This window comes from Camponotus floridanus, unplaced genomic scaffold (assembly GCF_003227725.1).
Source record: "Camponotus floridanus strain SB8 unplaced genomic scaffold, Cflo_v7.5 scaffold30, whole genome shotgun sequence".
Classification (NCBI taxonomy): Eukaryota; Metazoa; Arthropoda; class Insecta; order Hymenoptera; family Formicidae; genus Camponotus; species Camponotus floridanus.
The window spans coordinates 1,306,678-1,333,235 of record NW_020229437.1 but is presented as its reverse complement, the minus strand read 5'-3'; the positions used below and the strand labels follow the sequence as shown (position 1 = coordinate 1,333,235).

The 26,558-nt window shown below is 30.1% G+C and overlaps 6 protein-coding genes across 9 annotated transcripts; 3 read left to right on the top strand and 3 right to left on the bottom strand.

Annotated features, from left to right (window-relative positions):
- Nucleotides 1-871: 871 nt before the first annotated feature.
- Nucleotides 872-2,755, bottom strand: LOC112637034 (HD domain-containing protein 2). Its single transcript, XM_011254049.3, has 4 exons — nt 2,511-2,755; nt 1,636-1,760; nt 1,341-1,509; nt 872-1,216 (listed from the first exon to the last, which is right to left on the bottom strand). Exons 1-4 carry the CDS (start codon nt 2,562-2,564, stop codon nt 983-985), a joined length of 582 nt encoding a protein of 193 aa, XP_011252351.1. The 5' UTR covers nt 2,565-2,755; the 3' UTR covers nt 872-982.
- Nucleotides 2,756-3,614: 859 nt separating this feature from the next.
- Nucleotides 3,615-7,551, top strand: LOC105248951. 2 transcript variants are annotated; one of them, XM_011254053.3, is made up of 5 exons: nt 3,615-3,807; nt 3,907-4,002; nt 4,681-4,770; nt 5,022-5,895; nt 6,068-7,551. In XM_011254053.3, the coding sequence occupies exons 3-5, from the start codon at nt 4,732-4,734 to the stop codon at nt 7,309-7,311; spliced, it is 2,157 nt and encodes a 718-aa protein (XP_011252355.2). In that variant the 5' UTR covers nt 3,615-3,807; nt 3,907-4,002; nt 4,681-4,731; the 3' UTR covers nt 7,312-7,551. The 2 variants fall into 2 exon arrangements, with proteins under 2 accessions (XP_011252355.2, XP_011252354.2); XM_011254052.3 differs by lacking the exon at nt 3,615-3,807 and having other exon boundaries at nt 3,818-4,002.
- Nucleotides 7,552-8,310: 759 nt separating this feature from the next.
- LOC105248952 (V-type proton ATPase catalytic subunit A) lies at nt 8,311-13,328 on the top strand. Its single transcript, XM_011254054.3, has 12 exons — nt 8,311-8,460; nt 9,290-9,394; nt 9,465-9,577; nt 9,658-10,023; nt 10,109-10,165; nt 10,259-10,353; nt 10,432-10,703; nt 10,823-11,006; nt 11,318-11,435; nt 11,517-11,797; nt 11,918-12,107; nt 12,208-13,328. Exons 2-12 carry the CDS (start codon nt 9,313-9,315, stop codon nt 12,298-12,300), a joined length of 1,851 nt encoding a protein of 616 aa, XP_011252356.1. The 5' UTR covers nt 8,311-8,460; nt 9,290-9,312; the 3' UTR covers nt 12,301-13,328.
- Nucleotides 13,329-14,243: 915 nt separating this feature from the next.
- On the bottom strand, nt 14,244-16,013 carry LOC105248953 (upstream stimulatory factor 2). 2 transcript variants are annotated; one of them, XM_020026806.2, is made up of 5 exons: nt 15,724-16,013; nt 15,588-15,655; nt 15,163-15,452; nt 14,904-15,071; nt 14,244-14,827 (listed from the first exon to the last, which is right to left on the bottom strand). In XM_020026806.2, the coding sequence occupies exons 3-5, from the start codon at nt 15,427-15,429 to the stop codon at nt 14,606-14,608; spliced, it is 657 nt and encodes a 218-aa protein (XP_019882365.1). In that variant the 5' UTR covers nt 15,430-15,452; nt 15,588-15,655; nt 15,724-16,013; the 3' UTR covers nt 14,244-14,605. The 2 variants fall into 2 exon arrangements, with proteins under 2 accessions (XP_019882365.1, XP_011252357.1); XM_011254055.3 differs by having other exon boundaries at nt 15,868-16,013.
- Nucleotides 16,014-16,777: 764 nt separating this feature from the next.
- Nucleotides 16,778-18,148, top strand: LOC105248954 (N-alpha-acetyltransferase 50). The gene is made up of 4 exons (XM_011254057.3): nt 16,778-17,004; nt 17,235-17,391; nt 17,672-17,838; nt 17,923-18,148. Exons 1-4 carry the CDS (start codon nt 16,919-16,921, stop codon nt 18,083-18,085), a joined length of 573 nt encoding a protein of 190 aa, XP_011252359.1. The 5' UTR covers nt 16,778-16,918; the 3' UTR covers nt 18,086-18,148.
- A 1,051-nt stretch (nt 18,149-19,199) lies between these two features.
- On the bottom strand, nt 19,200-24,571 carry LOC105248955 (hormone-sensitive lipase). 2 transcript variants are annotated; one of them, XM_011254058.3, is made up of 11 exons: nt 24,462-24,571; nt 22,555-22,938; nt 22,277-22,478; nt 22,000-22,213; nt 21,657-21,835; nt 21,204-21,486; nt 20,876-21,098; nt 20,419-20,597; nt 19,972-20,300; nt 19,719-19,844; nt 19,200-19,640 (listed from the first exon to the last, which is right to left on the bottom strand). In XM_011254058.3, exons 2-11 carry the CDS (start codon nt 22,926-22,928, stop codon nt 19,566-19,568), a joined length of 2,184 nt encoding a protein of 727 aa, XP_011252360.1. In that variant the 5' UTR covers nt 22,929-22,938; nt 24,462-24,571; the 3' UTR covers nt 19,200-19,565. The 2 variants fall into 2 exon arrangements, with proteins under 2 accessions (XP_011252360.1, XP_011252361.1); XM_011254059.3 differs by lacking the exon at nt 24,462-24,571 and adding an exon at nt 23,354-23,507.
- Between the last annotated feature and the right edge of the window lie 1,987 nt (nt 24,572-26,558).

Genomic DNA, 26,558 nt, shown 5'->3' with positions numbered 1-26,558 from the left:
AAACATTAATAATATATAATGGTTTGAATTTATACTAGAACAAATAAGTTTTAAAACGATAAGTTCGCTTAGACCAAAATTTTGTTATAAATATCCACTATTATATAATTAACTTTGTTATAAAAAAAATAAGAGATATAGAAAAATTATAAATATTTGTGAATGTTTGAAAAAGACATGTATTAAAATAAATCATTAAACTTATATATAATATATAAAAACAATTTCACAACAGTTTTAAAAAAGGAGATTAAAGCATAATGAGATGAAAATATATAATTTAACATTTTTATCTCTAAATATAAATTCTAATTAAAAATTCAGTATAATCACTTTATTAAAATTATAAAGAACAATTGTAAAAAAAATTGAAAACGCACATATATGTCTTTTAATATAAAGGCAGTGTTTATTCGTTTCTCTTTGATGCTATAAACTGCACATAAAAATAACTACACATGAAATATTTAGTCTGTATCTATGCATGTATATATATTAGAACTTTTTCTCTTTGTGAACTATAGTATTTAAAAAATAATATTTGGTAATTGCTTTTTTTGTGTTTAAATATCGATCAATAAATAATATAAATGAAATATACAAGTATGCACGTTATAATATTATATTCATAGTACTAGTGTACTAGTATTTTACTCGTATATTAGCATTTTATACTCTAACATTTAAGTATGTGACATTTAATACATTAAAAGTCAAGAGAAAAAATATATCATATACATAAATTCTTTATATAATTTATAAACTGTGCAATAAATTTCAACTTAAGTAATCAATTATTAAATTATTTATACCTGTTATACTTATAAAAATTGTACACACTAAAAATTAATAATCACTTGTATTATAAAATATAAAGTATATTAAAATACAAATTTTAACGCGCGCGATATAACATAAAATACCATTTGAGCTATCTGGAAGCTCGCTCTTCCAGTTTTCCATTCGTAGAATATAATTTTTGTTATTTTGTAACATTTGAATTACGATTTAATAACTTGTCTCTTTCCTCCGTTATGTCAATGGCAATTTTATTGATAAAAGGATGTCTAATTTTACCCTGAATTGCGACAAAGAACTCATTAAGTTCTCCTGGAATGTTGTCTCTTTTCTCATATTCATATGCTTGCATTAGCAAGTCTAGTCTATCTAAGTCTTTCACATACTGTGCTTCTGCAGATTCTTGCTTTTCATATTCCTGAATATTAGAAAACAGGTTTATAAATATAATATAGAAATAAAAGATAGAGATTAATAAATAAATATTAATAAAATTAAGAAAAAAAATCCTGAAAAAAAATTTATGTAATAAATTTTCTTACACGAAATATTTGCAGTATCTCAGGTCCCTTATCATCCAGCAGTTTACAGATATCCTCCATAGCTTTATCTTCCATCATATGCTTTTCATCTGGTGGTATACCACAAAGAGGTGTTATATCTCCGACGATACATTCAGCTAGGTCATGAATTAACGTCATTTGCATTATTCTGCAAATTAAAAAATTATAACGTTTTTTTTGTTTTAATGCATTACATAATAAAAATGAACTATTTAATTTATAAAAGTAATTATAATATTTTATATCTTAATGGTAAAAAATATTTTTATCTTACTTAGTTTTATCTAAGTTTTCTTTTCCATCTACTAGAAAAGATAACATTGCCATTCGATACATATGTCCAGCAATTGTTTCAGGATCAGGTATATTCCGTTTGACCCATCCTGTCCTTTTCATATGCTGAAAACAAAGGCAAAAGAAGATACATGAAGACATTTTATTTGTACTTGTCTGTTTAGAATTTCAAAAGTATACATTTTTATATAAATACAGCAAAAATAGAAAAAAAGTAATGCACAAATATAATAAAATATTATTGATAGAAAACATTACAAATTAGTTTTTTTTCTAGATAAAAATTTCTTTGCCAAAATGTTATCTTTTTTTCCTTATTTACATATATTTTCATTATTTATTTTTTAAAGACTTAATACCAATAATAATACAGGGCTATTACAATGACTTTCAAAATTGAGAACTGTTGACACTTCGAGAATGTGAAATATAACATTCATAGCAAAATTAAAATAGCACCAAAAGAAACACACATTGTTCCTATAATTATGAAGAACACGTGAAGTATTATATAATCCAATTTGTATGTACTTCTTATCGCAAAACAATATTAATACACAAATAAGGAAACGAAAGACTTTTGGCAGGTGACAATACACAAATGAAAGACACATGATATCGAGGAATTATTCCTTTGAAACAGGAGGCTTTTTCTCTCTTTCATTCAAATTCTGTTTCTGCAAAATCTTTCAAATAATTGGCATAGCAAAAGAGTGAATTTCATCAACTCTTGAACATCAACTCTTTTGATTGTATGTTTGATTGTGTTATATACTGCTAATATTACAAGATTGTTTTGAAATATATGTAAAAAAATGCATTTTCAATAATTGGCAAGTTTAGCATCTGTCTCACCTTTAACCGTCCGACTAGCTCCATGAATTCTTGCAGCTTCTTCGTGTCCTGCATTGCGATCGACTGTGAAAATCTGTACTGTTTTGTATCTAATCTTTATTCAATAACTGCTATACTCAATAACGCTATCTGTTGCTTGATATTTGATACGAGAATGACACAGACTGAAAAATATGCGGCGGGAAGAAAGCAGTCTGAAGCAGTCAGTGTCAGTGATTATCGCGATACGCAGATGTTGATTATTTCCCTAGTCGCTTTCAGAGATACGTTCGGAAACGTTATTTGATTTACTCTATGAGTAGGATCAGTAGGATTTTCGAACACACTGAGTGATGTAATAGTATAAATATAAATATAGATTATCAAAATTTTTTGGTTGCGTTGAAATTGGAAAAAGAAAAAAAGCTTTAAGGGATCTATTCTTCTAATTTTAAATATAAGAGGGAATATTATAAGAGCTCATAAAAAATATATTTATGAGGGAGATATATATCTATACAATTAAATTTAAAATTAAATTTACAATCTACATTTACATCTACAATTAAGTTTAAAAACTCTAATTGAATTTTAAAAAAACAAAGATCCACGCAGTCTACACTTCCTACAATGCCTATGAATTTAATAAGGATAAGTGGTACTTTGAATTTAGGAAATTAAATGACGCATTTATATATATATATATATATATATATATATATATATATATATATATATATATATATATATATACTAGACAAAGGTAATCTCTTAAACAATATCTGTTGAACGAAAAATGATCGTACGCTCAGCTAGAAGTCAATTTTATGAATGTTGAATGTCGAATAAAGTCGGTCTCCAAGTAAAAATGAAATGCATACGCGAGAAACAAATGGTGAATACCCGATTTTTTTTAGAGAATTTAGTAGTATTAAAAAATATCATAAGTATGACTAAAAGTGCTCTTTCAATGACTAAATAAAGCTTTAAGCTCCATCATATTATCAGTCAGACAGAGCTTAAAGCTTTATTTAGTCATTGATATATATATATTTAGTCATTGATATATATATATAAAGTACTTTAAAATACGTTTAAAGGTGCTCTTTCATTGACTAAATAAAGCTTTAAGCTCCATCATATTATCCGTCAGGTCTGATAGAGCTTACAGCTTTATTTAGTCATTGAAAGAGCACCTTTAGTCATACTTACAATATTTTTTACTACTGAATCCTGTAAAAAAATCGGGTATTCACCGTTGTTTCTCGCGTACTACAGAATCCTGTAAAAAAATCGGGTATTCACCATTATTTCTCGCGTATGCATTTCATTTTTACTTGGAGACTGACTTTATTCGACATTCAACGTTCATAAAGTTGACTTCCAGCTGAGCGTACGATCATTTTTCGTTCAACAGATATTGTTTAAGAGATTGCCTTTGTCTAGTCGGTGTGCCAGTTTAAATCGTAGAAGAAGAAACAATTGTGTTAAAACATAAAAAAATAAAAAAGAGGTAATGAAAATATTTTCTGTCTCATTCTATGTTTTATGTAATCATTTCGCTAAATTGAGAATCTTATCTTTAATTAATATCATCATAATTAATATCATAATTATCTGTACTTTTAATTATAAAAATAGAATATACTGACAATATATGAAATGTCAAGAATCTTTTCATTCATATCGATTGGTAGAAGATAATTTATTATTAATTACAGAGATTATTGTGGATTATCTTCAATAAATTGGAAGTAGTGAAATATATGATAACAGCCACTCCAAATGATAAGCGCGAAAAATTATGATATTCAGAATGATAATAACGTGCTTCAATTAAATTAGGAATGTTGCGATTCAATATCATAATATTACTAACATTACTTAAACATTTCATGTATATAGCATTAGCATTAACATTAGCATAAAATAGTATGAGCTGTCATTTTGCGAGGTTAAGAAAATGAGATGATGTCATCTCATTAATTAAAGTAGAATGCGTAAATGTCATACGTATTTTGACAGATTTATAAAAATATATACAGATAACGAAATATTTAAAAGGCAAAGACTTTTAAATGTTAATCGGTCAATAAATAATCCTACAATTTCTAATTTGATATAAATTGATAACTTATTTTGATTGAAATCACATTAAACAGATTAATAATTAATATAATTTTATTTACAGAAAAGAGTCTGTACATTTTTTATATCTTCTAAAGAAAGGATTTTGAATACAATGGCTGCAAATAATGAAATGGCTACAAATACACTTTGGGTAAGTTTTTGATTTTAGAGCATATAATCTTATATCGAAATGCTTATCAATTTGGAATCATTATCTTAATATTATTAATCATAGTTTACTTGTATTTATCTTTCTAAACAATTTTTAGAATTTAAAATTAACTAATGCTAAACAAATTAGTTTTTTGATCTTATTTTTTTTAATTTACTTAACAGAGATATAAAAATATTATATATATATATATATATATATATATATATATATATTTATTTATTTTTCAGGAAGAAATGAAAAATTTTGCTATTGAACAGCAACAATGCTTTTATGAATTACTTCTTGAGTGCACAGCGTATAAATCTGACGAACATGAAATCCTGAAAAAAAATATTGGCTATGCTATTTATGGATTACCAACGAGCAATGAGAATGAAAGTACAATAGAAAGTAATAAGAAATCAGAAGATTCAAGTGATATAGATGCAAATATAGTTGACACAATAAATTACGATGAAAAAGCTAAAAAAGTCATAGATATATTATATAATAAAATATGTAAATATACGATAGGAACTAATATGACTCAACCAATTTACTTTGGTATAATTTATAATGTGATATTTTCTCCTAAGATAAATGTAAACCCAAAGGAAGAAAAAGAAGTAAAAAAGGAAGAGAATAAAGAAACAAATAAAAAAACAGAAATAAAAGAACCAGTAAAAGAAGAAGAAAAAGAGTTTCCAGTATTGTCTATCCCAATTTTTACAATCAGAAGAAATATTGAGGAAAAATCCACACTAAAAAATTTAAAACAAGAAGAAAACATAAAAACCGAAAATAAAGCAGATTATGAGATATGGTACATTGATATTGGTGGCAGAGTGTATAAGAGTTGGAGAGATTATGTAGAAAACAATAACTTACCAAAATGTACTATGGTTCTTCCTAAAGATGGCCTTTATCAAGCAGATGTATCCTATCCAGTAACAGAAGACTATTCCACAGTTTGGGTGGAAATCATAGAATCTCCTGCATGCACATTAGCATCAGCAATCTGTAATGGAGTGGATATTGTTTCTAGTATTGCTGGATTAGGTGTAGCTGGTTTATCTGCTGTAGGAATGGTTACACCTCTTGCACCAGTTGTTGTTATAACAGGTAAATTGTCATGGAATATAGTTGATGTAATATCAATTTATCATATATATTAAGCATTGATTATGTAAATTTTATAATTTATTGTTTCTTTGATCAACATGTAATAATATATATGAATTTATAGGAATATTATATTTTATTTTTTAAACATATTCTACAATATGTATTATAGGTATTGCTGCTGCTGGTATAAGCAGTATTTGGACAATTGGCAGATCTTCTCAGCAACTGGTAGATCGTGCAATCCATGAGGAATCTAATTTGGATAAAGAGGCTTTACCTCATTGGCTTAGTATATTTGGTACAACATTTGGTTTAGCAGCGGTTGGAGGATCAGCTGCTCTATCCAGGGCTGTTGGACAAGGTAAAACAATACCCACCTTCGTGAAAGCAGTATTTAATACTGTGCAAGGTGGCAATATAGTGTTCAATGGTGCTGGTGTTATATATCAAGGTTACGATATAGTAGATAAATATATGACGGAGAGTCAGATTGATCGTGTAGGCATGTTAAATTTTGCGATACATGTTATGTTTTTTGCTAGCACTGTAGTAAAGATTCAATTCGCCAATGATATCATTAACAATACCCAAGTTAAAATCATCAATGATTACAAAGAAACTTTACGTAAGAAAAATCTCCGTAAGAAATTTAATCGCGTTGCGCGAAAAGCTGCTGCGAATAATACATGTAAGATATCCGAAAACGCGGATGTGATAAACTACATAAGACATCGCGAACAGATATCTGCTAATCAATCTGTTAATCAGTCTGCTAATCAACCTGTTAATCAGTCTGTTACTCATGGTCAAATAAACAATATTCAAAGTCATATTGTATGGTCATACGAACAGGGTAAATTGAAAGTCAATGGTGTTATATTATTCGAACCTATTGAATATGTTGTTCGTCTCATGAAGTCGGATATATTTAATGAAATTCGACAAAATAATCCATCTTCACAGAACAATGGCGATAATGATATCGCTGATTCATTAAAAGAAGTATTTTCTGATTTATTAAGCAAGTTCTACGCGAGTGATGCTTGTCCCAAGAGCAAAAATTTGCCATTGCTTCCTGACTTTGAACCACTTCTTAAAGATATGAGTTCTGTGAGAATCAATACAAAATCTCTGAAAAAATTGTTTATCATCGTTGAAAAATTAATGAGACGTTCTAGAAACAAAGACGATTTTTTATTCATGGCTTTTATCCTTGTTTGGCAATATTGTAAAGCAAACTTAGAAAAATGGGGTATATATACAAAAGATCGCATCCAAAGCAATTCAGGCTCCGACATTTTACAAAGGATCATTATTACTGCTGTTTGGGAAGCTATTGATATGATACTTGATAATCTTTGTAGTGCCTTTGTAAGATATATAGAAATTAACTTGATAATGCAGGTAAATTGAGTGTAGAAAACTCTAATACAGAAAATAAAAATTAGAACTAATGCACATAATAATCTTGTGGAAATAAGCAATTTTATAGAAACATATTATATAAAATAATCGATTAATAGAAGTTTTCAGTTTTTTAAAATAAAGCATTGCCTTCTTTTTAGTAGAATTTGACATACAGATATACTGATACACATTGTGCCTTGAACTATGAGAGATGTCAGAGTTTTATCTATATATTTATAAATTATGTATATTAAATATATATTATCACCTATATATATATATATATTATATGGTATATTATATGGTATATTATAATATATATTATCACCTTTATATATATTAACAATTTTATGTTATATTTAAATGAGAATTATGTTAATTTTGAAAATTTATAGATTATATATATATATATATATATATATATATATATGTATATAGTTTTTAATATTTTTATTTGCCATAAATATCATTTAATATTATATAATCATAAAGAAATAAATATTTAAAACAAGAAATATGTATTTTATATATTTTATATATATATATTGAACTCTTTCAGCTTAAATTCCTCTAAAAAATATATTCATTCATTGTGCCTTGTATTTGAATTTATTATATTTATAGATTATGTATAATTGTATTGTGAGAAATTATAAAGCAATAAATTGTAAATTATAAAATAAAAAAATTTTTCTAGTTATATATATATATATATATATATATATATATATATATATATATCATTACTTGTTTTTTAAATTTATCGTCAAGAATAATATTGCTTTCTAATAACATACATTATTCTATCAACTTAATTAATATATTACCTATAATTCTTTGGAGAATATAACACGAATTTGTAAGAATATACTATGACTAAAAAGATAATTATATTACACATTATATACAAAATAATTTAATTTCATCGAATTTACTTCCTCTTTACAAGAACGCGAAAATCTAAAATGCTTCATCGCCGTAACAGCTGTAATTTTCATGTGAACTTATCTTAATATGGCGCGTGCGCCTGATAATTGAGGATCGGCACGCGATCAGTCAGCTGACCTGTCTTGTGATAGCTAGGCTGGACTCCGTGAGAGAGGCACGTATTCACGTCGGTGGCTGGACTGCTCTTGAGAACATCGCATCTCATCGGTGAGTATCACGTCGAGTCGGTCGCGTCGAAGCTCGACGATGACCCCGTCCTCTCGGTAATCCGGGTGGATTTTCGATCCGCGGAAATTCGCACGATCGAACGAGCCTCGGCGCGTGTAAGTGATATCGATCCAATGTGCCGCTCTGTGTGCGCCATCGTTTCTCCCAATCGAGCGCGAATCCGCGAATTTTCGGCAGATTTTCGGCGACGACGCATCTCGATCATCCGGCGACTCGTACGACAACTTTCGCGGCCGTCTACGAGAAAAATACTCCGTTCCCTTGTCTAGCAGACGGCTCGCAGGCTTCGCGGGGCTACGCCTATTTTTTTGAATGACCTGCTCACGTGAATCGTAGCCAGCGTGTGACAGCTGTACTTTTCCGAAGGTCTGGCTTCCGCGAAGCGGCTCGAAGGCTCGCTCGTCATAAATAATAATCCGGAGATTCCGGATCAATGAATTTATTCTTCTTTACGTTTGCCTCTTTTCTTATATGTCAATTATTTTAATCAATCTAATGAGCTATACAGCTCGTTTCTTCCTCCCTTCTCCTTCTCCCTCTCTTTCTCTGTCTCTGTTGAGCGCGAAAATACAAGTAGTTTGTCGATTTTCCTCTGCATCGACTGTTTAATTAACTTTTTCTCTTGTCTGCCTGAAAAATTTATGTACATCTTATTTTAAAGATGTAAAAAAAATATAATTAAAAGGAGCATAATTATAATTACCTGCATGTGTTTATTCTCAAAATTTGATAATTTTCCAATTCTGTCATCTGCAAGAAAAGAAATTAATAAATACACAAAGATTGCTAAACTATTTTTCTTTTTCAGATAAATTAAGATAATCATTCAAGATGACGAATCAAAGTTTGGCTAAGATTGCGCATGAGGAGCGGGAGGGCAAGTTTGGATATGTCTATGCAGTATCCGGTCCTGGTTAGTTCTCATGCTACATAAATTTTCTTCTATATAACACACATATATTTATGTATGTTTCTTGTTACAGTCGTTACCGCTGAGAAAATGTCTGGGTCAGCTATGTACGAGCTGGTGCGAGTCGGCTACTATGAATTAGTAGGAGAAATTATCAGATTGGAAGGTGATATGGCTACGATACAGGTACATATAAACATCCAGACGTGCGCATTTGAATCTTGGAGTATCAAGATAGTTTAAATAATTCCACAATATATTTTTAGGTATACGAAGAGACAAGTGGTGTGACAGTTGGTGATCCCGTACTTCGCACTGGAAAGCCATTATCTGTCGAATTGGGTCCCGGTATCCTTGGCAGCATCTTTGACGGTATTCAACGTCCGTTGAAAGATATCAATGAGCTTACAAGCTCGATCTACATCCCGAAGGGTGTCAATGTACCGGCACTCTCGCGTACTGCTTCCTGGGAATTCAATCCGCACAATATAAAAAACGGCAGCCACATCACAGGCGGTGACATGTATGGCGTTGTACATGAGAATACCTTAGTAAAGCATTGGATGATCCTGCCACCTAAATGCAAAGGCACTGTTACATATATTGCGCCGGCTGGCAATTATACAGTTGATGTAAGATTATATTTCTCACATGATATCTTATTCTCTCTATGCTTTGTATCATATAAATTTATTTAAATATTGTGTATATCTTTAGGACGTCGTACTGGAGACTGAATTTGATGGCGAGAGGCAGAAATATACCATGCTTCAGGTACGAAATTCACTTCTGTAGCAAACACATATATATGTGAGAGTTTTGAATGTGTATTGTGCATGTTGTGAATTTATGGTTACATGCATGCAGGTGTGGCCAGTCCGTCAACCTCGTCCAGTCACTGAAAAATTGCCAGCTAATCATCCTCTACTCACTGGCCAACGAGTCTTGGACTCTCTCTTCCCGTAAGAATATTTGTCTTTGAGTGTCAAAGCACGTGTTATGAAACGTATCTAGAAATGTTTAGAATATATGTGTTTCAGATGCGTTCAAGGTGGAACCACGGCTATTCCCGGTGCTTTTGGTTGCGGCAAAACGGTCATTTCGCAAGCCTTGTCCAAATACTCTAACTCTGATGTCATTATTTACGTCGGTTGTGGAGAACGTGGTAACGAAATGTCTGAGGTACTACGTGACTTTCCTGAATTGACTGTGGAGATTGATGGTGTTACCGAGTCCATTATGAAACGTACCGCTTTGGTCGCTAATACATCCAACATGCCTGTGGCTGCGCGTGAAGCGTCCATTTATACAGGTATACAATATGTTATTAAAGAAAAATCATATATCACAATTCAATAACAATGTTATAAATATATAAAACTGTGCATATATTATTTAATAAGTAATCTATCCATTATTTATTGTACATAGGTATTACTTTATCCGAATACTTTCGAGATATGGGTTACAATGTGTCGATGATGGCGGACTCGACATCTCGTTGGGCCGAAGCTCTCCGAGAAATCTCAGGTCGTTTGGCTGAAATGCCTGCTGATTCTGGTTACCCTGCTTATCTCGGTGCTCGTCTAGCCAGCTTTTACGAACGTGCCGGAAGGTACACAATATTATTTTATATTATATATATATAATATAATCTCAATCTTTCCATATAATATTAATCTTTCCTCCCTGGAAATATCAAAAAAATTTAATATAGTTAATTATTTAGTTAACTATAATTAACTAAATAATTAAGTATATTATATCCTTACTGATATTATCTCTAGCTAATTAGATAGTATATTATATAATATATATTACTTTATAATTTACTTACAATCTTATGAGAGATTTATATGAAAAAATTGAGATAGCATTTTGATAATATGCGATTGTACAAGTAAAATATTGGATTTTAATTTTTAGAGTCAAATGTTTGGGAAATCCAGATCGTGAAGGATCCGTTAGTATCGTTGGTGCTGTATCACCACCAGGTGGTGATTTCTCTGATCCTGTGACTAGCGCGACACTCGGTATTGTACAGGTACAAACGATATTTGTGTGAATATATAAATAATACATAAGATAAATTGAGGGATTTTTTAACAAATTATTTAATTTACAGGTGTTTTGGGGATTAGATAAGAAACTTGCACAACGTAAACACTTCCCATCTATCAATTGGCTGATATCATATAGCAAGTATTTGCGAGCATTGGATGATTTCTATGATAAGAACTTCCCAGAATTCGTCCCGCTGAGAACGAAAGTTAAGGAAATCTTGCAAGAAGAGGAAGATCTGTCGGAAATCGTCCAGTTGGTAGGCAAGGCCTCACTCGCCGAAACAGATAAAATCACGCTTGAAGTAGCAAAATTGTTAAAGGATGATTTCTTGCAACAAAACAGGTATAATATGTTTCTTCTTACGATATTTTTTTTATCAAAATGTATGCGAACTTAAATATATATATATATATGTTGATTCAAAGAATTTTTTAATTTTTTTTAATTTTTTTCATGTTATAGCTATTCGCCGTACGATCGCTTTTGTCCATTCTACAAAACTGTGGGAATGTTACGAAATATGATTGCTTTCTATGATATGGCGAGACATGCGGTCGAATCAACAGCGCAATCAGATAATAAAATAACGTGGAATGTCATTAGGGACAGTATGGGCAATATTCTTTATCAATTAAGTTCTATGAAATTCAAGGTGGATAATTTTCAATATTATTGTATTAATATAAATTTAGCTTATGTCTCATAACTTCAATATATTTTTTTTCTTATAAAAATTTGCTTTAAATTTTCAGGATCCTGTCAAGGATGGCGAAGCAAAAATTAGGTCGGACTTTGATCAATTACATGAGGACATACAACAGGCATTCAGGAATTTAGAAGATTAAATTTCTATCTTGTAACTTGTTAAAAGCAATTTTAAGATATTGATTGTTCTATATCTTGGTCCTAACATTTAAGGATGTCCCGGTCTAGCTCGTGAATTGCAGATAACTTGCCGAAAATATGCATATAGCAGTGTTATCGATTATACAATATATTATTTAGCATCATCCTTGAAAGCAAATGAATTGTAAATAGAAAAGTTGCGTTGAATTCTCAGATATTACCTTGCAGTGAAATATCGTTCGAGACAATGCCATGTCATGTACATGATGATTGAGACAATAAAGTGGGACATTCTTAAATGCTTAAAACGTACATTTAAAAATACACTCCGTGTGTTCGAGAGTTAACTTGACTCAAAATCCGCGAGAGTTTTATTTGTAATTAATCGGATATTATCAGAGAAAGTAATTTTACCCTTTGCAAAAATGTACTTTCGTCTTGTTCGCTTTGTTAAAGGTGCAAATACCAGGAAGTTAATATTCCTATATGTTTTCTGTGTATGTGTAATATAAACAAAAATTATATAAAACGGCTTTTCCCGTTTCATTCTAACGCGCGCAGATTAGAATTATTGTTATGAAAAGATACTCTCCTAATAATCGATCACGAGGCACGTGGATGACACGGTAACTCTTACCTTGCAAGAGATTGAATCGTGAAATATATTAAATATTGTAACATATATATACATTATAATGTATATTAAGTATTGTAACTATTTAAGAAAAATGCGATAGATAATAATCGCAACTGTTACACATAATTAAGCATATTATACTTTAACAATGAAGCGTTACAAATATAATTGCATAATTTGAAAGTTTAGAAAAGAACACACACATGATAGATTAGATAAGTGATTAAGGTGCAGAATCTTCAATAGTGAAGATAAATACGAGAGAAATAAGAATGTGTCTGCACGACTAGTGTTCCATTGACTTCGATACCATTTCCATTGTATGATATGTAAAAAAAAATACAATAAAAGAATTATGCAAGAATTATACAAAAGGATCATATAAACATATCAGAGATGGATGGTAATATTATTGACTCAATTTCTCTCTGCTTTCTCTCAATAAACTTCGCTCTTTATTAATAATAATTATTATTATATAACAATAAAACCTCGCGGTATGTACATTAACGATATATTACATTCCGATATCTAACGTTTAGTAAATTAATTCAGATGCACCTTTTTTCATAAAATTGTTTTACATATTGAAAAAAATATATTATTGCCATATGCAAGTTTATGCATATGTACACATACATGTGTAATATAATATTACAATATAACACTTGTATGTGTATAATTGATCTATTTTACAATTTGAATTTCCTGATTTATCCTACGAAATATATTCTATAATTATATGAAAACAGTATTAAAAATAAAAAATATATAACGAATTCTGCAGTCATTCGTTCATCGGTGAATTCTTTATATATGTATATATATATATATGAACCAACAAAAATATCTTTTTTCCTCAAACTAATCCTGCGCCTCTATACCACAGTTTCGAATAATTTTTCCGAAACAAAAAAAAAGATGTACCATGTTTTGATATTCACAGCCACGATATTCCAACGTATGCCAGTTTATATTGACCTGTTAAATCTATATATGGTATTTCTATATCTATTCATAAATAAATCTGCCAGATAACTACACAATATAATCATAACTACACAGCTGTAATGATTATGATTTGTATTATTTGATATTATTATTAAACAAAGTACATAGAAATGTCTTCAAAAGTTCTTCAAAAGTCTGAAAAATCATATATTAAGTATAGCATTTTTTTTATACATAAGTTATTTGATATGAATAAATTGATTTTTCAATATTTTCATGTAATTACATTAATATGACATTTCATGTAACAACTTTATTTATATTACATCTTGTGCAGCATACTATTATATAAAATAATTATTGTTTTAATTGTATTACATGCACCCTGATTGAAAACTGTGACTAGAAACTTGTACAAGCTATTCTACAAATTCAAAATTTTATTGTTTTTCAAATGAAAATTATATTATGATACTATTAATGAATTATTAATCTATGAATTGAAACAATATGTTGTCATGAAATTATAAATGTGCAGTTATGATTATACTAGAAGTTCCAGATTTGATTTTGGACAGTAAAATTGAAATGTCTTATTAAATTCAGCGCAGTTATCAAAGAAGAGTATAGAAAATTATATTTTATATGTATCAGACTATTCATACAATCCTAATATTTACAGAGAAAAAAAATCACTGACTTACAAAAGAGGAAGCTTAAGGGCTTAAATGTACAACGTCGACATTAGTGGCCGATGAGGATGATATTTGTGATCTGAGTTGATGATTTTCGCGTTTTAATTGAGTGACTAACTGTTTCAGTGTTGTAATTTCTTGTCGTAATTTCTCATTATCTCGCAGGCATTGACCCAAATTTTGATTAGCCACACGCAATTCCCCTATATATTCACAGGCCTTTGCTAAAATACCTCCTTTGCTCTATTTGCAAACAAATAATGACAAATATTGTTTTATCATAATTATGCAAAACGAAAAATTTAACTTGATTATTTACCTGAGTTTCATAGTTGGTTTTTCCTTCTCCATTGCTGCTAGTACCAGTAGTGTTAGTACTAGCATTGCAATCAGGAATGATCTTACCCAACTTTGTAATCCAATTGTTTATTTTATCTCTACGTCGACGCTCGACTTCATTATGTGTCGCTCTCCTCCTATCGTCTCTCTAAGAAATAAGAACGAAATAAAAAAAATTTAATTTATCATACGCACTATTTTAAGATTATTAAAATAACAATGTATATTAAAAAATAAACCTTTTTCAAGCCACTAGTGCAATTTCTTGGAGTTTCTATTTGCAGCGTGGTTGCTCTTGGCACCAGAGATCTGGATGTTTGCGCAGTAGTAAAGACATCATTGGCATTCCCAATAACATAAAACTGTCCATTTAAAGGTGACGTTAAAACCTGTACAGTATTATTTCCTGGTTGCGACACTGGTAGCTCTATCTCATTGGTTGGCTGTATGGCTGTTGTGCCATTCACTTGGACAACTCGATACGCTAAGGCTTCTTGATAACGCATTTCATCTTCCCCAATAGGCTCCCCTAGCAGACAGATAGAATATATATCTATGAAAATTAATTCTTAATGACAATATAAAATGATAAATCATGGTAAATCAAAATATCGATAACAATATATGTGTTTAAGATTTTTTTCTAGCTGCAGCACATTTTTACCTTCGCAATCCACAATCTCTGCTTCCTCTATAACGATCCCCGTGCCACCACCGTCGTCCTTAACGACGCTGAAAAAATTAAATAATATTTCGATATCATGTCATCCCAATGGATTTGCATGCGCTATGCGTATTACTTCGACGACTGTGTGTGTCGGTCCTACGGCGTAAGTAAGTGCGTACTGTGCACGAAGTGATGATGACCTTGAGGAGACCTCGGGCGAGACGGAAGGGATAGGTGTTCGCGATATCAGGCGGTCGATACTTAACGTAAACGCTACCTGACATCCTGCTGCTCGAGCTGCTGCTCCAAGATGTCCATCCCTCGTCACGGGAAAAAAAAAACGTTTGAATTTGTCAAAATTCACGTGAGCTGGTCACGGGACACCGCAACGAGGTCATGTGGTCGCATAAGATGGCGGCGCGCGTCACACGTGCCATCTAACGTCGCGCCAACTGGATGACGTCGTGTTTTACGCGTCGAACTAATTGTGGAAATTAATTGCAAAAGCTCGATGGAGGAAATTAATTTTCTTTCCAATACAAAAAAAAAGAATGAAAAGGATTTCTCTTAATTTTTTCATCAATTTTCACGATATTTGTTGAACCTTCAATTTGTCCTTTATGTCGCAATTTTAGAACATTTTTTAAATTAAAGATATGAAAAAAAGGAGCTGGATTATATTAATTGCAAGAAATCATTATATACCGTATAATTCTAACGCGATAAATTATATTGAATTGGCACGATTTTAATTGCAAATTTAGCAGAATTGTCACGTGACAGAATAATTTATAGACCTGAATTATAATACTCGGCGTTAAAAAAATTGCGGAAAATGATTCTACATTTTTTCTTGAATTATATTATCATAAAGGAACCCAGGGGAAAGCTTCTCTCTCACGCGTTTATTTATTTTTCATTCTCTTCTCTTTTATATTTGCAACTTTTATTTACAGCTGTATTTTTTTCTAGTTATATAATTTGAAATTTATTTCTTCAATGTGCATATTCGATGTCCTAATCTAATTTTTATCTATTATCTATTATTTATTATCGTACACATATTCGCATAAATATTATAAGATTATTTCATATTCAAATTATCCACGTAAATAAAAGGAACCTCTCGTTCCAATCTCTTCCAATAAAATCGCTCGTCGCCTATTTCGAAACATTCGTCGTTTTGGGCGCGAATTCATCCAGCGTGAACATCATCCATTCCACTCTTCCACATATATGTCGTTTTATTTTTCAGTATTTGCGTTCGTCGGGAAACATCGTGGGTGTAAATTATTGACAGACATCGTGCACTTCCCCTAATCCTCTTTATGCGAAGTAGAAGCGTACAAAGAGGCATTTTAATTGACTCCTGCCGAGATCGTGGAAACCTTCCGGCACACGTTAAAATGACTAGGTAAGGATATGACACGAACTTTCGAAGGTTATGTCCGCTTGCGCAGATTTTTCTACACACGTGTAATATGTAATTGTTAATTTTTACGTTCATCGAATTGCCCGTCGATGTTTCCGGACGAAAATACACCTGAACATTCGCGATCGCGATCTTTTTTGTTTTACGATAATTTGTTTGTGCCATGCCATCCCCCGCCTTCGATCTCTCATCGGGTATTTAATTTATTACAGGTCGAAAATAGAATTAGGCGATGTGACACCGCACAACATTAAGCAGCTCAAATTGCTCAATCAAGTCGTGTTCCCTGTCTCCTATAATGAAAAGTTTTATAAAGATGTATTGGAAGCGGGAGAACTTGCCAAACTAGCATATTACAATGACATAGTGGTAAAAATGATTTTTCTTGAAATGATTTTCCTCTAATATTGTAATCTCCATGATTATTATGATCTGAATAACATGATTATCTATATGATTTAATAAAAAGTTATACGAATGAAATCGGAAAGACATGCTATTATTATATCGATGGATTACTTAAAGTGTTTCTCATATAAAAAAAGAATTGCTTTTTTTGCAATAAAGAAAGTTTGACAGTCAATAATCTAATGTTAAGATTTAATTTAAAGAGAATATGACCTTGTTTTAATTCATATCTGATTTTCAGGTTGGAGCGGTTTGTTGTCGTGTAGATACTTCAGAAAATTCTAGGCGTTTATATATAATGACATTGGGTTGTCTCTATCCTTACAGAAGATTAGGAATTGGCACTGTTATGGTGCAGCATGTTTTAAATTATGTTAACAAGGATGGCAATTTTGATTCTATCTTCCTGTAAGCATGATTTGCAGTTGTTTTATTAGTAATATGCAATTTTAAAAAATTATGTTCTAATTTTACTCGTCCTAATGTTCGCAGACATGTTCAGATAAGCAATGAAGGGGCGATTGACTTTTATAAGAAATTTGGATTTGAAATTGTTGAAACTAAAGAACATTATTACAAGAGAATAGAACCAGCAGACGCGCATGTGTTGCAAAAGACACTGCGTCCCAGAGCAAATCATCAAACGGTCAACTAATAAGTAGCATTTTTCATTAATTTATCTTATAATTTAAAATTTACATACGTTTCCATGTTCTGTCAATAAAATCATTTTATAAAATAAAAACCAGAACAATTCGTTTTATATTACATCCATATACATTAGTTATAATAATTTTAATATAACTTTCTTCATTTATATAGATTCAGTATTATTGTCTTTAACAGAAAATTACTCCAAATTGAGATGCATCTGAATCAAATATCTAAATATATATTCACATAAAATAAGTTATTTAAAAAAGTACAACTCTTTGAAATATTGAATTTTTAGTTTGGTCTTATATAAATTTCGAGAATTTTGGAAAATACATTTCTATAAATTTTAATTAGTACTACTTTTTATCTAAATTTTTTTAATATTATACAATTTTAAATTAAAAGATTTGTGTGTGAAGTATCAGAAAAATATAAGAAATTAACTAAAATTGCAATACAGTTATAACTCCAAGAATTTTTATATAATTTTAACTTTAATTTCCAAGACTTAAAACAGTAACAGAAAATTTTGGTATGAGGAAATGGTATAAATTAGAATTTTTTAATCATTGCAATTCTAAAAACCTTAATCTTATTGTTCTTCATACATTAGAGAAAGATTATAATCTAAAGAAAAGTCCAATTTTGCAATTTCTTTGTATATCTTTATTGTCCATCAATTCTCTTTTCTATTTAGACATATTTAAAAATTTGTACATATTTTTTTTAAATTAAAATTTTCTTAATTATTATTACAATTAAAATAATTGTATGTATATTGAAAATATTTATACAAAAAAATAAATATTGCTTTCTAATTTACATATTAAGAATCATTATATGGAATAAGTATTAGGATGTACATAAAAAATATGCAAAGAAAATTTTGCACAATTTAATGTAATATATTACATAGTAATTATTATTATTATTATGTAATATTTTATATAGATAAATATATTAATATGTCACTTATATTAAAATGTAACATATTTCAAAATTGTAATTATAAAAGTAGACAGCTTTATATATAAAAAATTAAAATGTATATAATATTAAATAACATTTAATATTAAATATCTGTAAAATTGTCTTTTTATATACAGGACGTTTTCTTTTTTAAGACCTAATCAAATATATGCAAAACACTCTATATTCTAATTGTTTTAGATAAAGCTGCTTTCACAATGTATGACATATATAATAATGCATAATGAAATAATTAAAATAGTTAATACATATAGAAAATTATTAGTGCAAAGCATTATCTCTTATATATGCATAATGATGCATATATAATAATGCATAATGATACATTACAAATAGTTAAGCCATTGAAAACGATATCACGGTACTTGATTGCATCTAGACTGCACAATTACATATTTTGTATAAATACAGATTTCTGCAATATTGAATATTTTCCATTTAGAATCTCTAGATCAACATGTATATCTTAACAGTGATAATTATTCATATTATGGTTCTAATTCCAGCAATTCTTTTATTCTTTTGGCAGAGAATTCTACGCCCTCCATCGCTTCTTTTGAAACCTACAAACATCAAAATCAACGATTGATATGATGATAACATGATATCATGATTCATATAAAATAAATAAAAAGTTTTACATGTAGGAAATTGAAAAATCCATGTGGCAAATCTGGCAATATATCCAGTGTAACTTTGTTACCAAGCGAACGAAGTTTTCTCGCAAACATGACGCAATCATCGAGACAAGGATCAAACTCTACCGTCTAAAAGCAAATATTATGTAGATGTTGTAAAATATTTAATTTTAATAACGATTACAATACTATTTAATACTAATAAATACTAATATTTTATATTATCGAAAATTATAATAGAAGTTAAAATAAGTACCAATATTTTCATAGGCGGTAAATGAGCTAGCATATCATCTGATGCGAGAAAAGGACTTAAGAACAGATCTCTTGGTATTGTAAATTCCTCCCAAAGAGGCTTAGCATTCTTCATATCAAGTTGCCTGATATCTTTATTACTTCTTCCGAGGGACCAGCCGAACAAAGACCATGATTTGTCACTTTGTCCTGAAACATTACCATCTCTGCTGACACAGCCATTTTCCACAACAGGTGACGATACTGAAGCTGTGCCGGAATTTCTGTACATATTTAAAAATCTGCTGATATATTCTCGAGGCTCCACGTGCACTTTCGGACCTTCAATACCTATTGCATTAAAAGATCTTTTCAAAATGTGCACTCAAAAGAGAAGTAAATATACTTTAATGAATAAGATATAATACGAATATATATTATGAGGCCATAATTGCTGATTTGTATGTACCATCGACTTCTGTTAAGCTGACAGAATTTAACGTCGAATCAGATGGCAGAGATACTAATTTTTGCGCACCATTCGCGCCGTCTCCGTTTGGACTAAGAGCTAATGCTATAAGGTCACTTTCGCTCACTTCCGCAAAAGACTCTGTATCCGATTTAACGCATTCTTCAATCTCATGTTCCCTATATAATAAAATTCTATTTGTATATGGCATAAATTCTATTTGTATATGCATATATTATAATCATTTTCATCACATCTACAAGAAAATGTATATGTGATAAATGACAAAAGATACGATTAATTTTCGTTTAATATGCGTTATTTTTTTTTTTTTTTTTCAAAAATCTACTACAAAAAAATTTCTTTAAAATATATCTCTCATCACATATAAAAATACTTTGAGTAGAAAAAATATGTTGATTAGAAAAAAAAATTGTAATTTTAATTAAAATCTTACTTTGAAGATTTCTTATTATCAGATCCTACGTAAGCCTTCAAGCATCGTATCATAAAACCAAATGGTAATAGCGAGTCTGTAAGACAGAGCATGCGAGATGGTGATGGAATGATATCGAGGAATATTGGCGCATAAGCTATAAAAATACCATCTGGCCTTTTTATATTTAATTGTAGACACTTCAAAATGGCCCCCAAGTTTAAATTACCCCCTGCAGAATCACCTGTTAAAATATTAATTATGAATTTTCCAGTTTTACTGTATTGAATAATCAGATTGGCTATTATATATATAAATATATGAAAGATAGACTTTACTTTCACCTTACCGACAAATATCACTTTTTCCGCTGTACTTCCGAGCAATGTACTTGCATGCTTTAACGCCCATGCGTAAGCATACACCACTTCTTCAAGCGCGCGTGGATAAGGAGCTTCTGGAGCTAAACTGTAATCTATGCTTAAGATCGGTACTCCGAGCGTTGTAGCCCAATTATGTAGATACATTTCGTGCGATCGCGACGTTTGTGCCACAAATCCACCACCATGAGTATGAATAATCAGTCTGTCACATAGACCATGTAATTCTCCTCCTATACCCCCAGATCCGACCTTAATGATATATTGTATTAAAATTGTATTAAAATATTATTACTCGTTTAGTTAAATAATTTTAAATTTTTCTATTTTATAAATTCTATAATTTATATCCTCACTTAAATATGAATCGTATATTTTATTATATGTATATAAAATAATCAAATTATATATATTTTATTTACCATTCCTAGACGTCGTTTGGAACTCAATAATCTAACATGGATCGGTTTTTTCCCAATATGGCTATTTGGTATTGGAATTGAAACAATCCCACCATCCAAAGTAGGCAGAATTAATTCTTCAGGTGGAATAGATATGAGTTGATTGATGGCTAACGAGGGCTTCACTATAGAAAGTATTTCTAAAATACAGATATATGTAAGTTTTATTATTTAAATATGTAATATGTACAATTAAAAAATAGTTTAAATATCTAAATAGCATCTGTTATAAACAAATATTGTAAATAGTTCTTTCAAGGTGCAATTATAAATGATATAATTCTGCTAATTCCTTATTTCTTACCGAGTTCATTGAGGAACCAAAATGCTTGGGTAAAAGAAACATCAGCATATTGTGATATATTGACAATACGACGTGCTCTCGCTTCAGGATCCAAAAAATATTTGATGGAATTAGCGCATCGTCCTAGTATCGTATCATTATTATAATACATTTCACTATAAGAAACCATAGCAAATCCTATTGTTTTTAATACCTTTTTTAAACTATTGCCATACTGAAAAAGATAATACTTTAGATAAACTTGATCCAACAAATATTATATACTATTTACAAATACCTGAAATCCTACGCATCTACCATAGAAACAGTATTGATTAATATTTTCTGTCCAATGGAGAAATTCTTGAACGTTATGATCTAGTATGAACAGTGACAGTTTTCCATCGCTCATTACTTCTGTACTCCACGAGTATAATATTTTTAAATATTGCAAGAATGTCTGTAACGATACCAATAGCTGGGAGCATGCTTCTATTTCCCTGGGAATTAAACATATAATGCAAAATGTTATACATTAAATAAATGTACAATGTATTTCCATAGTATTATAATTACTTCATGTGATGGTTCTTTCGGGAAAACATGGAATCTTTCTGATGATACATCTGTCGACAGATCTGTTCGGAATGCACGATACATTTGTCAACCATCGAGAGAAAACTTCTGTATCCATTTCCCGGGGTCTCCTCATCAAAATCAAAGTGTGGCGCGAACTTGACTATCTCATTGTATAGTGGCTGTAATTCATCTAATTGATCCAGGATCAGCAGTAATGCCGCCTTAATCCTGACACTGCTTTCGTTTTGGTCGGACGCAAAATGCTCCACACTGGTACGACATAATTTTCGCAAAACACTCCATTGCAACGGTTCTGCATCTTCTTCTGGTTGGTCGAACGGTCTGTCAAAGTCATCGTTGGATGTTGACATCTGAACGATCCTAGCAGACATATAATACTGATGCAAAATTCTTTCTCTCTCTCTCTCTCTCTCTCTTTCTCCGTGCGTTTGATTTCTCTGATTAATTAACTTTAAAATAATTTAACGGCAAAACAAACTGTGTATCATTGTGCATTTTAGCTACTGATCGCCTGACTGACTGATTGAATTTTCAAACATACTAGTCAATATATCACAACAAGGTCAAGATAGCAAATGCCAAATTATATCAACGGGACATTTAATATATTCTCAATGAATGATTAATATATGGTTTCGATTAAGGCCAGGTTAATCTAACAGTAAGACGTATATCACATTACACTTTCAGCGTAGATCAAATATAAGTTTGCGAAGAACGATAATATTAATTAATTGCACAATTATCCCAGTATAATTCTGATGCAGTGCCTTACTTGTGACGCAAAAAAACTTCACTTGACACTTGACATTCGCCGAGCGATTCACGCTCGCGCTTAGACAGACGCGCTTCACGAGGTGAAATGAGAGCACGTTCCAGTTTCTGGGACAGTTGTCTGTTTATTTCTCTCTTTCCCTCCCTCTCTCTCTCACTCTCTTACGCTTTCATATTCTTTGCTTTTATCAAAAAGTTTTGATAAAATGGAATGAGTAATAGAATTCTCTATCGAGAGGAAGCTCATCGATGAAGATCAATATGTATATGTATATATATATATATACAAATAGCATGATTCATGCTATGTTGCGCAAGCTTCTTTGTTTTCTTTTTACATAAAATTGTTGGATTAAGAATTAACATATGTATAATCATTGCATGTATAATCATTGAAGATTTATATAGTTAAATATTTTTATACTAGATGCAATATATAAGGACAGTTTTAAATTTTTTATTGTTGATTTTATCGAATAATAATTGTAGATTTAATGAAAAACGATGAGTTAATATGATGCTAAAATATATTGAATAATATATTGAATAATTGTATAAGTAAAAGCTTCAAGATATGGTCGAGCAGCTCAATAGGATATCTACGAAAAAATTTTATGATAAATTTGGAATTAACTTTTTATTAACGCGAAGTTATATAAAAAATTTAGCAAGTTAACAACTTTTATTTTTTTATTTACAATATTCAGTATTTTTTGATATATTTGTTGATTAAACATTCTTAAGTATTGATTTTTAAACATTCTTAAGAAAGACACTTAAGATTTCATAAGTAACGATAATGAGTATATATATATTAAGTATTAATGAGACAAGAGCTTCAAGGATAAAATGCATCAATAATTAAAATTTATATAATTAACATTTTTTCTACTGTACATTATCAAATTATAATCGTATAAAATTTCTATTTTTTAATTATGAAATTTCTATTTTCTAATTATGATATATCCAATTTCCGCTCAATTATAGTCTTACTTATGGCATAAATTTAAAAAATTTATATAAATAATGAGAGATCTAATAATAGTACGAATGATAGATCATCGACAGAAAAAACTAAACTATCAAAAATTCACTAAAATTATTACCTGGATTAAGGAAAAATGATATGTTCACAAAGAAGCGATGATACATCAATCGATGAATGTTTCACTGCTCAACGACACTACGTCAATAACGATGATGGTTTTGTCGCGAGACTTTTGTACCCATTTATCATCGCTCTCGAATTAAAAATAATATCATTACAATTTGTATATATATATATATATAATTTACTAATAAAATCGCGATGACGAAAAGAACGACCTGGAAGTTGCAAGAAAAAAATTTAATTGAACGTTAATTGGCCGTATTTCGAAATTAAAATAGATTGATAAAAGCAACACGCATATACGATAAGCTGATGCTGATGCAGCACTATCACTATATGAGATAGTTGATTTATCATTATTTTACTGTAGATATAACGCATATGTATTTTTTGTTATTCCTGATGTGCATCAAGTTTTAATTGGATTCAGACTATATACTGTACTTTGATTCTTAATCAAATCACTTGTGCACGCAATAATGGACTTTTGTCTCAACTGACATGCATTCTGATTCAAAACTGTCAATGACTTTGAGAACGTTGTGATGAAATAATTGCAAACTATAAATTGTACATAATATAAAATTGCATACTATAAATTGTATATATTAATACAATAATATATATATTTTAATGCAATAATATATCGTATGTAACATTAATATTATATCCAAAAATATATAAATATTTTATTATGCCAATATTTTATTTTGCAGAAAATTGTTATTAATAGGCATTATTTTAACATTTAATTCATTTTTTTGTTTCAATCAAAAACACGCAAAATTGCAACGAGATAAGTGTAATGAAACGCGCGGTTCAAGATTCTTTATAATTTATTTTTATTGATAAGTAAAATTACATTTATCCACAAACACAATACGTTCTTTTCAATGGGGTGTAATAATGCGTTAAAACTTGTGAGCGGCGAGGAGAAACATCTGCGAAGGAGAAAGAGGGACGAGGAGAATTTGTTTCCTTAGTCTTTCGACACTGGCTCTTATATTTTTCGTGAACAACGGCGAATCATAGCATTTTCTTTCAATCGCAATTATTAGTAAAATAAAAGACAAGAATATTGAGGGTTTCAAATAATTACGGAATTCATAAGTTATATACTTTAAGTATATGAAAAGAAAATCATATCTGAAATAAAATTTCTCACAAATCATATGGAATCGCCTCACATTAAGCCCTTTAATCCCTACGTATAACGTATGGGTTTATTATCCCATATATTTAAAAAAAATGTATAAAGCCGTTCTTTGTGCGCAGAGTTCTCCATATAATTATGTGATTAAAATTCCAACAATACAAGACATAGATATCTCATGGAATGATTGTTTATAGCAGTCTCACTTTATAATTGCCACAATTAATTCATTTGCATCCGTATTTCCGCTATAAAGATTGCCATTGTTCACAGAAGAGAAAAGCAAAATCTCTCACGTGCTTAATATAATAGTATTTTTCAGAATTTCAATTTTCATTGTTATGAGAGAAACATATTTTAAGAGTAATTGGGATTATCTTTGCGTCACACATAGATAGATTTCCACATTTGCATTATATTTATATGTAAATAATACGACGCATATTATTAAGCCTTTCACATACAAGATGAAACGTCGATTCGAATGTCACAATAATTTTGCAACAGGTTTTGTTTTGCGTCAAATTATTTTTTACAACGCGCGGAAGCAAAATTGATTTTCAAATAATTATTCGAACGTCGAATAAATCGAACGAAAAATCAAGGAAAAAGATATTTTCGAAATCGAAAATGGCAGCGTGTGGCTACGTAATTCGCGCTGCTCGTTAATTATCAAAATACGATAGAATAACGGCGGGGAGATACCGAAAAAAATATAAAAATAAAGTCTAGTGTGTTTTATAGTCTCATTATTATACTCTTTCTCCGTCTCTGGACTTGCTAATCTCTGGACTGCGGCTTGAAGGACGTATATTTCTTTTTTTCTTCTTCTTCTTCTCCTTTTCCTCACATCTCACATGGCTTTTAAGCTAAGTTCAGTTACCTCGATATAATATATATATATAATATATATATACTTATTACCTCTTTACAAAAATC

Excerpts from the sequence above, each read along its gene's own strand:
- LOC112637034 (XM_011254049.3), bottom strand. The coding sequence starts at position 2,564 with ATGCAGGACACGAAGAAGCTGCAAGAATTCATGGAGCTAGTCGGACGG. Across the intron at positions 1,761-2,510 it reads AGCTAGTCGGACGGTTAAAG|CATATGAAAAGGACAGGATG; the intron begins GTGAGACAGATG and ends CTTTGTTTTCAG. Across the intron at positions 1,510-1,635 it reads GAAAACTTAGATAAAACTAA|AATAATGCAAATGACGTTAA; the intron begins GTAAGATAAAAA and ends TTTAATTTGCAG.
- LOC105248951 (XM_011254053.3), top strand. The coding sequence starts at position 4,732 with ATGGCTGCAAATAATGAAATGGCTACAAATACACTTTGG. Across the intron at positions 4,771-5,021 it reads TGGCTACAAATACACTTTGG|GAAGAAATGAAAAATTTTGC; the intron begins GTAAGTTTTTGA and ends TTTATTTTTCAG. Across the intron at positions 5,896-6,067 it reads ACCAGTTGTTGTTATAACAG|GTATTGCTGCTGCTGGTATA; the intron begins GTAAATTGTCAT and ends TATGTATTATAG.
- LOC105248952 (XM_011254054.3), top strand. The coding sequence starts at position 9,313 with ATGACGAATCAAAGTTTGGCTAAGATTGCGCATGAGGAGCGGGAGGGC. Across the intron at positions 10,024-10,108 it reads CTGGCAATTATACAGTTGAT|GACGTCGTACTGGAGACTGA; the intron begins GTAAGATTATAT and ends GTATATCTTTAG. Across the intron at positions 12,108-12,207 it reads TAAGTTCTATGAAATTCAAG|GATCCTGTCAAGGATGGCGA; the intron begins GTGGATAATTTT and ends TTAAATTTTCAG.
- LOC105248953 (XM_011254055.3), bottom strand. The coding sequence starts at position 15,908 with ATGGACATCTTGGAGCAGCAGCTCGAGCAGCAGGATGTCAG. Across the intron at positions 15,072-15,162 it reads GCACTAGTGGCTTGAAAAAG|AGAGACGATAGGAGGAGAGC; the intron begins GTTTATTTTTTA and ends CTTATTTCTTAG. Across the intron at positions 14,828-14,903 it reads AAACCAACTATGAAACTCAG|AGCAAAGGAGGTATTTTAGC; the intron begins GTAAATAATCAA and ends GTTTGCAAATAG.
- LOC105248954 (XM_011254057.3), top strand. The coding sequence starts at position 16,919 with ATGCGAAGTAGAAGCGTACAAAGAGGCATTTTAATTGACTCCTGCCGA. Across the intron at positions 17,005-17,234 it reads GCACACGTTAAAATGACTAG|GTCGAAAATAGAATTAGGCG; the intron begins GTAAGGATATGA and ends AATTTATTACAG. Across the intron at positions 17,392-17,671 it reads CATATTACAATGACATAGTG|GTTGGAGCGGTTTGTTGTCG; the intron begins GTAAAAATGATT and ends TCTGATTTTCAG.
- LOC105248955 (XM_011254058.3), bottom strand. The coding sequence starts at position 22,928 with ATGTCAACATCCAACGATGACTTTGACAGACCGTTCGACCAACCAGAA. Across the intron at positions 21,836-21,999 it reads TTGGTTCCTCAATGAACTCG|AAATACTTTCTATAGTGAAG; the intron begins GTAAGAAATAAG and ends TCTGTATTTTAG. Across the intron at positions 19,641-19,718 it reads GATTTTTCAATTTCCTACAT|GTTTCAAAAGAAGCGATGGA; the intron begins GTAAAACTTTTT and ends TGATGTTTGTAG.